This window comes from Argentina anserina, chromosome 5, assembly GCF_933775445.1.
Source record: "Argentina anserina chromosome 5, drPotAnse1.1, whole genome shotgun sequence".
Classification (NCBI taxonomy): Eukaryota; Viridiplantae; Streptophyta; class Magnoliopsida; order Rosales; family Rosaceae; genus Argentina; species Argentina anserina.
The window spans coordinates 8674650-8687154 of record NC_065876.1 but is presented as its reverse complement, the minus strand read 5'-3'; the positions used below and the strand labels follow the sequence as shown (position 1 = coordinate 8687154).

General features: G+C 38.8%; 1 protein-coding gene and 1 pseudogene across 1 annotated transcript; both read right to left on the bottom strand.

Annotated features, from left to right (window-relative positions):
• Nucleotides 1–588: 588 nt before the first annotated feature.
• Nucleotides 589–5306, bottom strand: LOC126795440 (protein HOTHEAD-like; annotated as a pseudogene).
• A 616-nt stretch (nucleotides 5307–5922) lies between these two features.
• On the bottom strand, nucleotides 5923–12298 carry LOC126796382 (SPX domain-containing membrane protein At4g11810-like). Its single transcript, XM_050523202.1, has 11 exons — nucleotides 12133–12298; nucleotides 11288–11346; nucleotides 10374–10494; nucleotides 9952–10263; nucleotides 9614–9718; nucleotides 9023–9477; nucleotides 7917–8212; nucleotides 7620–7798; nucleotides 6875–7065; nucleotides 6626–6759; nucleotides 5923–6355 (listed from the first exon to the last, which is right to left on the bottom strand). Exons 2-11 carry the CDS (start codon nucleotides 11338–11340, stop codon nucleotides 6117–6119), a joined length of 2085 nt encoding a protein of 694 aa, XP_050379159.1. The 5' UTR covers nucleotides 11341–11346; nucleotides 12133–12298; the 3' UTR covers nucleotides 5923–6116.
• Between the last annotated feature and the right edge of the window lie 207 nt (nucleotides 12299–12505).

The window sequence follows — 12505 nt, the reverse complement described above, 5'->3', positions numbered from 1 at the left end:
TCCTGGTCTACAGATTATATATGCAGAGAAAGAAAGGAAGAAACGGGCACGACCCAAAGAAGAGATGCTTTCTTCTTTAGTGTAACTAAGGCCATGCCAGGCGGCGCCGCGCAAAACCTGGTCCTAGAGGTATAACATGGCGTGTTATATTCTCTTTGATTAATGCGTGTTTTTCTTATATAGATCGATCTTCTTTTCTTTTGATCGATATTTTTGTACCCCAGAAAATTAAAGTACCAATCCTTATTATCAAAACCCGAATACCTGATTATTAATTCAACGTCGATCAGAATCAACCCATTCAAGTTAAATAGTTAATTAGCGTAGCAGTAAGTCAACCGCCCAACCAGCTGAGCTCCACTCCATACATTCACGAAAAATCAAATTGAGCAACTGATTATTTGTTGTCCATCAATTATAAATTAACTCCAATAATTCAGAAATATGTGAATATATAATAGATACACTGAAGAAAGATGATGGACTAATTAAGCATACTATTTTGAGTTTGTACGTATAAATAGTTACAGATTAATATGTAGGGCACGTGCATACACGCCACCCTCATGACACGATCACCATTGTTCGTCACCTTGATTCATCAGTAGCGAGTCTCTCATTCAGTATTGTCCGTCCCATGTACCTACACCGTGTGATATGGAAATCACCACACAGATCAGTTAACTCAATAAGGCCTTTCTAACTATTAGTAACATAGTAGTAAAATTAGTTACGTACCTTCCAAGCATCATGACAGTGTCTTGTGGATTAGTCCCAGGTGAGTAGTTAAACGTGGAGCCATCCATGACCCGAAGAGCATCAACACCAAGAATCTTGTATTGCTGATCAACAACTCTCCCAACTTGGCATCCTCCATGGACCATGGTAATGCCAGATGGTCATCACAGTGTCCTTACAGAACTGTTCCAGAGACCTTGTGGAATTCTCGTGTTTAGGGAGCAAATTGTTGGGGGCTCGGGCTGTCATATTAAGCATAGTTGGTATTGACATGTCGTCGAATCTGAATTTGGAGAATGCCTTTGATTCAACCAACTTCTCTATGGTTTGAAGGCCTTGGACACATCTCTTCAAGTCTAGGGGATCTTGGAAGTAGTTGAAGGTGACAGAGGGGTTGTCGTTAGGGTTTAGGGTCTGGAGCTTTTCCAAATGGCCTGAGGAAACTGGACCTAAGATCTTCTCAAGGATGAAGCCTCCCCTAAAGGCTGCTTCATCAAGACTGCTCATAAATTCCAGAGCTTTAGCTAGCGCTTCCGGCGTCCTCTGCTTTGGTGGCAATGTGGAGAGCTGGCCAATCTGCAAATATGTGAGATTAAAAAATTAACTACAACCATTTATCGAATGCACGTGCGTTAATTGCTTCGGATATGACCTAAGGTATGATTTGGACACAAATATTGAATACCTTAGGAGAGAGCATTCCATAGTTTCTTGCAGAGAAGTTTACACCTCCGGCAGCTTCAATGTAGCTACCGAAGTGGGTTATGCCGACGACTTGGATGAGCGACAACTCGATCGGCGGGGCTCGGTGAAGGCACAAAAATGGCATTCATGGGGTTATCTGACATTCCTTGGCCAACCATGGGTTGGTTCAGCACGACGGTGATGTTGTGAGCACTTACGGTCCTCTTCAGGGCCTACTCCACTCAACATCAAGATCTGTGGGCTTCCAATTGCCCCAGCTGATATTGTGATCTCGTTTCCGGAACCTTCTTTGAGGTATGCTCTGTGATTAGCTCCAGATGCATGTAAACGCCACACCAACGGCCAATGGCCTTACATTTCCTGCTCACGGTTTTTATTTTTCACCCAAAAAAAGGTACATATCAAATAGCAACAGTTTTTACTAATCAAGTGTCGATAACGAAGGGAAGAGATGAATGATGTACCTCTTTTTCTGAACAAGATCTTATGGAATTGGCATACGCTAGTAAGTCGGCAGCGGTGTGTCTGTGCCCCTCATCATCAAAAATGGTTCCTCCAACTTTGGTCCCATACATATGATCGTAGGTGAATCCGTTGTTTGGTAATACACTGTAACAATCCTAAAATTTCGAGCATAAAAACTCAAAATATTAAAGTCGTACAACACTAAAACAATCTCAACGGATCGAAATTATTATAAATGCACAGCGGATCATCACTGAGTTCTCAATACAACTCAGAAAACCAATTATTACAAACTAAATTTATGATTCAACATTACATAAAGTGGAAATGTAATAATCCTCATAATCTCTTACAAAACTCACAAATAAATCCTCACAAGTTCTCACACACAATTCTGCAATAGAAACCTCACCACAAGCGGGGTAATGAACAACTTCGAGTCTCCGGAGTCGTCTCTCAATCCCCACTAATCAACATCTGCGGAATTATCCCCTACACCATCGAATTGGTGCACCGGGATTGTAAACACAAACCCGGTAAGTTTATAGCTCGTATGAGTAAAATGATAATATAACTCGCATATCAATATATACGAAAATCCACAACACAACAATATAAATGTACTCATGAGTCAATGGACGGCCCATCTGGTTGTCCCAAAAATATATGAAATGAAAGTGCTCATGAGAAATCGAGCAACTCTTCTGGTTACCCAAATACATTTATAATACGGGTACTAATGAACGCTGGTACACATCTGTTACCCCTCACGTAGTACACCGCCGATGTTGGGTAACCACCTGCTACCCAACATCAAAACAATATGAGTACTCATGAGCAGATAACCACCTGTTACCTCTCATGCAGTACTCCGGCAGACAGACTAGAGCTCTAACTGTATCGTAACTTTCGCCCGGCCAAAGGCTAGGTTCCGACTTGCCAAACACGTACAATAATCACACCTCATATTGTACCAAAATCAAGTCTGAAGACAAATCAACATTTTAACAATCTCCATGTTAAAATCACGTACAATAATCTCACCTCATATTATACAAATCAAAATCACATGCTCGATATATAAATCTCGTCATCAAAATGACGTCATCACGATAAAATCATAACAGTATATTATATAGCAAACTATATATATATGTACCTATTTACCATTTATACAATATATATATATAATCCGTTATATCATATACATGTCATATTTCATAAACACGTCCGAAGACAAAACGTTTAACAAACACTATGTCAAAACCACGTACAATAATCACACCTCATATTGTACAAATTAAATCACCTGCTCAATATATAATTATCGTCATCAAAGTGACAAATTCATATTGAATTCATAATAGTATATAATATAGCGAACTATATATATATGTACTTATTACAATTTATACAATATATATGTAATCCATTATATCGTATACGTGTCATAATTCAATATTAAAAACTCTTGCAAAAATCTTGAATCTCACAAAGGGTAGATTCATAAATATGTGAGATTTTACTCACCTTATCAACTCGAGCGTAATTCCGCAATTTCCTAAGATAATTCATTTCCTTGATTTATCGATCACCTTGAAAGGATAAGAAAAGAATTTAGAATCGTTTCGTAAATCTTTAAATGCCGAAACAGTAATAATCTGTTACTGTTCAGCAATTTTCGGTTTTACGAATTCACTGTTCACTGAGTACTATTCACTGTGTACTATTCATGTATTTACTATTCATGTATTACTGTACAAATACACATCCAATACATATTTATGTACGAGTACATATTGTTTACGTATTTATGTATGTATAAATACTATTCAAATGTACGTATTGTCTCAGTAAATAATAATTACTGAATTACTCTTCCAAAATTACTTTTTTACATTTACTAAAAGTAATTTACATTTACATTTACCGTACGTAAACAAAAATTTACATTTACTGTACGTAAATAAAATTTACATTTACCGTACGTAAATCACATTTTTACATTTACTGTACGTAAAAATAAATTACAAAATTACTCTTCGGAAATACTGTTCACACGCCGCCGCACGTGGCAGCGCATGGGGTGCACGCGCCACCTCCGGCAGGCCGCGCGTTGCGCTCACGCGCCACTCACTGTGGCAGCGCGTGGGGCACACGCGCCGACACCAAACACGGCGCGTATCACGCCACCGCCGTGCCCAATCTCTCCCTCTTCCTTCCCTCTTCCTTCTCTCTTCCTCCCCACGGCCTCACGCCGTCTCCTACCTCCTCCACGCACCCATACGCGCCACCCAAAACGGCGGCATCTCCCCCAAATCCCTCCTCCTCCGATCCCCTTTAAACCTCCGTCAATCCAACCAAAAATAACTCAAATTCACACAACAAGCATCACAACATCCGATTATATAGAAACCTCACCTATTCCGGGCCTTGGGAGCGCCGGAGCTCGTCGGAGAGTTCGGACCGACTGGGTTCGGTTCTTGCAAGTCGCGTCGAAGCTTCACGGCGGCGCTGGAGACCGTGGCTTGCTTGGAGGAGGACTGCATCGAGCTTGCGAGGCTGCTGGTGTCGGCGGTGAGGGACACGTCGCCCGGGAGGCGGCGGATCGACGGAGAGAGTTTCTAAGGAGGGAGAGAGTGATTTTCGGGGAGAGAGAAAGAGGGAGGGAGGCGGAGAGAAGAGAGAGAATGGGTTTCCTGAAATGGAAACCCTAATCACAAAAATATCATTTTTATACTCGTTTCCAAAATCGGAAACTAACTTCTGACATTAATAACTTCCACGTCCGACGTCCGATTAGAACGCGTCACATACTCACGAACTCGTATCAATGAGCTCTACAACTTTCGTGAAGAAAGTTTTCGCAACCGAGCGACGGAATAAAATTCGATATATATGTTGCGGTAACGTCACGTTTTTCGAATTAAACGGTCCGAGAACGTTTCCGTTTTTCGTTTCATAACGTCGCAAACAATCACATTCATTCTAATTAAATTTCACAACTTTATAGAATTCAAATCAAACCAAATATCATTTGAAAACTAGGGTTATTACATACACCGGCTTCCAACAAACCGTCACGGAGGGCAGACTGCCACCCTTGGACAGTTGGACTGGCGGGCGAAATGGCACGAGCTGCTCAACCCATTCGTATGATTGGTTGACTAATCGCCCGTCCCAACCCGCCTCACTAATATGTATCAAACACAAATAGATGTGTTGCATATAAAAGCTACATTGCGTCACTATCAGAAAAATCGTCACAATTTGTTAGATATGTATGTGACATAATCTTCTTTTTTTTGTTAGAAGAAAAATACTTTATTGCACCAACTTATACGAGAGTTTCCTAACCTCAGTTCGATGCCGCCTTCCTTCTGGGAGGGTTGGAACATGGAAGTATTAAGCTATCTTTTCATTTTTCATCTTAGGAATTGTTCTTTTTTTATTTTGTCTTTTCGTCTGCTCTAAATAGCACGTTAAATCCATTCAAAAAATTAGCTCGTTAAATTTGATTTCGTGATTAGAATTTAGAATTTAGTGGAATTTGGTTTTCGAGGCGATGCTTTAGCAAATAGGTCTTCAAAGATCAACCATAGAGCTCTTCCACTTGTGCAACCTACGACATGTCTGAGTAGTAGGTCCTCAGATAAGCTTCCATTGATCAAACTCAGGAGCAACTGGTCCTTCTTAGTCCAATGGGTTTAGGCTTCAGTGCTACTGGGCGGCAAAGCTCTCTTCCTTCGGGGACTGGCAACTTGTTGAGGTTGAAAGATGATGAAGATAAACTAGTGTGAATATTGTCGAAAAATCATCTACTTATTGGAAGGTGAAATCTGATTTGTATCATTGATTTTAGTGGGATTTATTAGATCCGAGTTGGAGTGGACTTTCACTACACTTCAACGGTTCAACCGTCATTCATCAGCGAGTATATCAATTGATTGTATATGACTAGGTTTTACTCCACTTCTTCAGGTAGTTACCCAGTGAAGCAATGGGTCTACTCACCCAAAAAGAAAAGTATAATAAAAATGAGCAGAATCAATTGTATAGAAGAAAGTTTATACAAGGTTATTCACCTGACCTAGTTTCTAAACATATACACCACTAACGACGCTACACATTTTAAGTTCCAAAAATGAATCGACTTGAATTGCCAAGGGATCATGAGCACTTTTGATACAAGCTACAACATGTGTAGATCAATAGAGAGAGTTGTAGGTATAGCAGGTGGCAACAATGGATGTGATGCAAATGACGAGGGAAGGAAGTAATGTAACATTCAAGAGCTTACTGTCCCCCAAGTATCCAGCCAAAGTAATGGTGCCATCTGCAACTACTCGAGCGAGAGTCCCAGCTTCTGTTGAAAGTAACCCCCCATTGTACGTTCCACGGGAAAGCCTAGATGACATGACCCTAGATAGAAGTGACAAGTTCACACCTGCATATGATAGATTATGATATGAGTTTTTGTTCATCTGCACGACATTAGAATGCGTCAACTACTGACATTACCATTCGGTGAGATCCAGTTGCCATTTAGACAAAGGAAGTTCAAATTATTCTTTTATTTAAGGAAAAACTGCTGGTCATCTAATCTATAAATCTGTGGAGCTCCTTGAACGGTATGGTAAATAAGTCCTACTATGTGATCCTACCTAGGAATCAAAATTATGATAAATAAGAGAAATTTAATAAAATATGAAATCACCTTCAAGTACTTCAGCCGAAACAAACATGATAAGTCCTGAGACTACATACTGTGCCGCAGTGTATGGAATTATTACGTTGAAGCTTAAAACTATGCCTATGAAAACCAATATTTCAGATGCCAATAAAATTTGCCTGCAATTGGGTCAACAAACGATCAAATCCATCAGTAAGCAGTAGAATATTTATGGAGCTTTCAACTAACAAATTATAAATGAGCATCATTGAAAGCATTCTCTTATGAAATTACCTGTCTTCAAACATGTTGCTGATGTAGCTCCCAACCAATATATTAACCGGGAGAACCGTAAGCCCAAGAGAAGCAAGAAAAATTGCAACTGAGCTAGTAGACCAACCGAAATAGTATGTGGTAACAACACTAGATTCTGAAAGCAAAATCTCCATCGCATACTTGAGCATGAAATATATCAATAATTGAACCTGATGAAAACATCCCGAAATTGGCAAGGATAAGCTCAAAATTATTTCAAAGATTTAGAATCTGAAATTCACTGTTTTAAAATATAAAACTAGTCGGGAATTTTCCCGTCCTCAAAAAAAAAAACTAGATGATATCAGTTATCCTGTATATATCTGCAATATTTGGTTATATCAAGTAAAACAAGTCAGATAAGAACTCTATCGGTCTATCACACATCCACAACCAATTCCAAGTCAAATGAGGCATTTCCTACTAAATAAAAATGAGCAGATTCTCTGATTCTTGCCATAATGCAAATGCTACAAAATCATCACTGTAGAAGTTTTTATTATTGTACATTTTATACGTAAGTGTACAGCAACACTACATTGACCAATTCATTTGGTTCCCTGACTGAACTTCTTGACAATTGTCCATGCATCATTAATTTTTATGTTTAGTTTTGCAGAGATCCAAGTCAATAGATTTTGCTACACTAACTACTGATAAGCACAAGATCTAAAGGCATTATAATGTTGGGAAGCTCATATGAAATTTTTAATCAGAAAAATACCTTCACCGAGGGTGTAAGTAGTCGATACGCTGATCCAATTGAAGTAGCTGGTCTGCGAGACTCATCCCCGGCTTCTTCGCTTTCATCAAGATCATCATCTTCATCTTCATTATTGTTTTCAGAAGCAATGAGTAATGGTTTTTGAAGACCTTTCTCGAGTGTATCATTTTCTGCTTTTCCTGTCAAATGGGATCCAGGGTCAAATTAGAGTAAATCTAATGCCTTATAAGAAGCTTGAAATATACTAAAAGGACTAAAAGATATATGTTCACTTAACCAACCACTTAAGGAACATACCTCTATTCGGTTCCACAGGGGTCTCTTCATCGTCACGTACAGGTTCTTTGAATGAGATGCAAAGCCATACCAAGTATAGAAGCCAAGCTACAGCCATAACCCAGCCAGGAAGAGTGTTTTGATTGAATGTAAGCATGTAAATCTTGAAATCAACTTGAAGCAAGCCAGCAATTGCAGGACCACATGCCATTCCAAGGGCACTAGCACTAACAAAACCAGCTGATGCCTGCATGCGGATTCTAAGTGGTACACAATCACTGATATAACGCCGGTTTACAGCTCGAGCAGAACCAAATCTGATGAGTAGAATGCAGAAATTCATCAGTTTGTCTAATGAGATAGAAGAGATAAGCTTCAAAATATTATTCTTTTACACTATTCCCACCTCAAAGTTTAAACTATATCCTCAAAACATAATGCATTTATAAATGAGCTTCAGAATATTGTTGCATTACACATTTACACTATTCCCACCTCATAATTTAAACTGCATCCTCAAATTAAAACACATTTATTTGCATAATATACATGAGCATTAAGTCAGGTATACAGCACAAGCATCCAATACTTATTTATCCTAGGCAGAAAAGCAAATGGTAGTAGTTCCTTTACTAGTAAGTAGTAACAGATCCAGCTGTGCTCATAATAGCAAGCAAAATGAAAGTTTACCCACCACCATCTCTTGGTAAATTCTGTTCCCCACTATATACAAAACCAAGAGGGGAGGGTTAAGTCTTTCAACATTTGTAAGTCTCTTTTTAAATTATTAGTAGTAGATTAAGTCTTTCAACCTTTTTAAAACTCATTTTAAATTATAGTAGTGCTAAATTTCAGGAGAAACAAGCCATCTTTTACACCTCAAATTTTGGCCTATCACCAAGTTCAATCCAAGTCTAACCTAGAACAAAAGTCTTCGAAGGTGCTAACTTAAATGTCAAAGAGTAGAGGGCTGTAGTGCTGGAAAAATATGCTACATGGTGATTGAGATGAGCATCCAGAATATTGCAAAACTGAACAGATTTAAAACTTCCTGACTGACAACCCTGAATGGAATATATTGTCTATCCAAAAGAAAAATGAAACAAAGAAGTACTAGAAAAACATACCCACAGAGTAGACGACCAATCAATAGTACCCATATTGAATTCAGATCATAGGCCATCGCATACAAGACATTTCCCGCAAAAAGAACAATACTGCTAAATACAAGAGGCTTGAAGTAAGATTTATTTGACCATGCACTAAAGTACACTGAAGAAAACACCTGTGCAACAGCCATTGCTCCGATCACAACACCACACACTGTTGCTGCAGCTCCAAGGCTAAGGGAGTAGTCATCTGCCGTCGGAACAATGATGTATGTATTGACCATATAAAGAAATGTATTTGCCAAGTTCAAGAGAAGCGAATTAAAATGGTATCTCTGATCATCAGCTTGTTCCTCAACCGGAGTAGGGAACTCTTCTTGCAAAATGAGTGCATGTTGTCCCAAAAAGCTAAGGAAGTTTGTTGAATGAGTTAACCTGTCCACAGCTGCTTTAATAGAATCAACAACAGGATCCTGCATATGAAATCTAAAAGACATTACTATACATCACAAGCAGCTTGATTGCTTCCAGCTGAAACAATAATATCAACCCATGCAGAAATACATATAGACAAAAGAAAGCTCAGAGAGCATCAATCATTAGAGAAACCTGGAGAGGAAGAGAAGGTTGATCATATATTGATAAGTAGCTTCCTTGTCGGTCCTGAAGTTCATGAAGATTTCGAGAGACAGCTCCCACAACAGCCCCTACCCCCTGCAGAAGGTATCAAGCAGATACATATCATTTCGTTGAGAGTACGCAATTGCTATTTATATGCTGACAATCTATGTATTCTGGTTTTTTTTCCCCTGATCTGATATTTGAAGCTTTAACATTGCACTCAGAATATATATGATAGGAAACAGCAAAATTCATCTAGCCTTTCAAGTTTTAAAATCTCTAAAATGACATAGGGAAGGAGAAAGCCTCTGGTATGAACATAGTACCACATGCTTAAAGACTTGTTGCAGCTGTGAGTAAGGATGATTAGCACGAGTTTTAACGTAGTAATCAGTGAACCTATACCCAAAACGTTTATCAAACTTCTTCAGTATCTTACGCAGGCCAATAGCATTTATCTCAACAAAAAATAGAAGCTTCAGAAGATCCCGCCCCACTTGTCTGTAAGCTTCTCGTAGTTCAATTATTTGGGAAATATCAGGTTGTTGTTGAAGAGTATCATGTCGTTCTCCAAGCTTGGCTATCCTGCTAGCAAGTAACCCTTGTTGTTCCAACATGAAAAGAACGATCTTCTCTATCTGATATTATAAAAAGAGAAGTAAAACAAGTTGATTATATACCTCCCATACATAACAGTAAAACTCAGATTGTCCAGGAAATTGATGAGCAACGATAGGCGACTACAAACCTGGTTATCTAGCATTATTGAAAAATCCTTCAGGACATGGCGCCTATCTAGTGTTCCTTCTTTGATTTGTTGAGCGTAGCGTTTCACTTTTTTCTTCATCAGTTTGTAGTTGATGTAATACCTGTGAGAAATTGAAGCAGTATATGAGTACCCCATCATACACATGAAAATAGAGAATCAAGGAAATATTGTAAAATGGCAGTGAGTGATAGACATACAAAACTATTAATAAGGATGTAGATACTGCTCTTAATGCTCTATATGCACAACATAGAACTAAGGAAATTCTGTAAAAAGGGATTGTTGACAGACATGTAGAACAAAGAGCTCTTTTCCACTGTGTTTGTTTCTTATTATATGAATGCTTTTATTCTGCAATACTATGTATCAAATAGTAGTTGTTTGACATCTGGACACAGGGCCGGGTAATCTGTAATGCCATCTAAAATTTCTCCCTCAGTTGCTGATCTTTTGACTAAAGAAATAACTAAAGATAAAGATGATATCTTAGCGAGAACAAAATGATGTCGACTCAAAATCCAACTTTTCATGCAGATTATCATATCCACACCACAAAATGATATCTTTGTGCAGATTCAGTGAGGAGACTAGGTATGACGAATCAACATTCATCTCAAGACACCATTATCATTTCACCACCAGTCAACAAAATGCATCACTTATTTATATTAGAAGACAAAATAATACTGATTAGAAGACGATCATTCAAAGAGCCAAACAAAATGTACCATGACTAAATGAACGAAAAAGGGTCAAATATCATTTCTCTTCATAGCCCCTTCTTTTACTGTCTTACCATCACACAAGAGCAAATGCCAAGATATCTGCCAATGTCTCTAATTCTAGCAGCCGTATATTAAAAAAAACAATAAAAACAGAAAAAAAAAACATACCCCTTCCATTCTTCAATTCGTCTTTCCTTCAGCTTTTTCCCAAAGGCAACCATTTTTCACTACAATGTTAACAGCACATCAGCAAGAATGAAGCAAAACACATGGCAACATCAAAAGGAGAAACAAAAGCAATATTTTCCAAACTCAAATATATACATCCAATGCAACAAAAAAGAACGCTTGTATGACACAACATACTATCAATTTACAGTATCCAACCTGGCACCAGAGTAATTCCTTATAACAACTACCAGTTCTTGCCTCAGCAGAGGAATGACGACAATCCAAGCGATACGCCGATCAAGTATACACACACATCATTCCAAAGCAAAATTCCCATTTTTTTCATTCTAATTCAAAGTTTTACTATCATATATAACCTGATCTCAGTAAAAAAAAAAGAGTAAGCAAGACTCATCCTCTTTTGCCCAACCTTTCAATAATTCACACACTCTATTATCAGAAACCACCCAATTAGACCAAGTCCACACCAACAATCATAGGCTCCACTCGTAAAATTACTAAAATACCAAGCATGTAAGCTCACAGAGATATCAAAAACACACTCATCTTATCCACAACAAAATTTTTGACAATGAAAAATGTTGAAGAGACTAAAATAATAATCATCTCTTAAAAACTCCTAATAATCATGCATAAAACTCATGGCCGGAGGTCGAAAAACCGATCCGGAGATTCATGCAGAGCTCGCAGAATCTCAATCCCGCGGCTCGGAATCTCATTCCGGTTGCCGCACTGCACTACTCCGGCGACCGAAACGAAGCGCGAGTCCGATAAAGAATCGAAAGATATATATGTGAGGATGACGTCAGAATCGGACTCACCGGAGCGGAATTCAGGGATTTAGATGACCATCAACGAACAGAGAGAGTAGTCCAGAGGCGGAGCTGAGCTGAGCGGGGAGGAGAGGGAGAGCAACCACCGCGGAAAAAACGACGTGGCGTGTTTCGAGAAATGGAGAGGAAATACGAGGATTTGGTTTTGGGGTGAAAAAGAAAGAGGTTGAATTTATATATACGCGTGCGTGAGTGATCGGCGCCAGGAGAGTCCTCGTCGTATTTGGTTCACAGAAATGTCGGATCTTTATTTTAACGTTTTGGGATGCGGATGGGATTTTTGGAGATGGGTTTGGGCATTATGGGGATTAAAATTAATTTAAAGGATTTTACTGAGCTTGACAGATCCCATCGGAATGTA

Excerpts from the sequence above, each read along its gene's own strand:
- LOC126796382 (XM_050523202.1), bottom strand. The coding sequence starts at position 11,340 with ATGGTTGCCTTTGGGAAAAAGCTGAAGGAAAGACGAATTGAAGAATGG. Across the intron at positions 10,495-11,287 it reads CGAATTGAAGAATGGAAGGG|GTATTACATCAACTACAAAC; the intron begins GTATGTTTTTTT and ends AATTTCTCACAG. Across the intron at positions 7,799-7,916 it reads CCCTGTGGAACCGAATAGAG|GAAAAGCAGAAAATGATACA; the intron begins GTATGTTCCTTA and ends CCCATTTGACAG.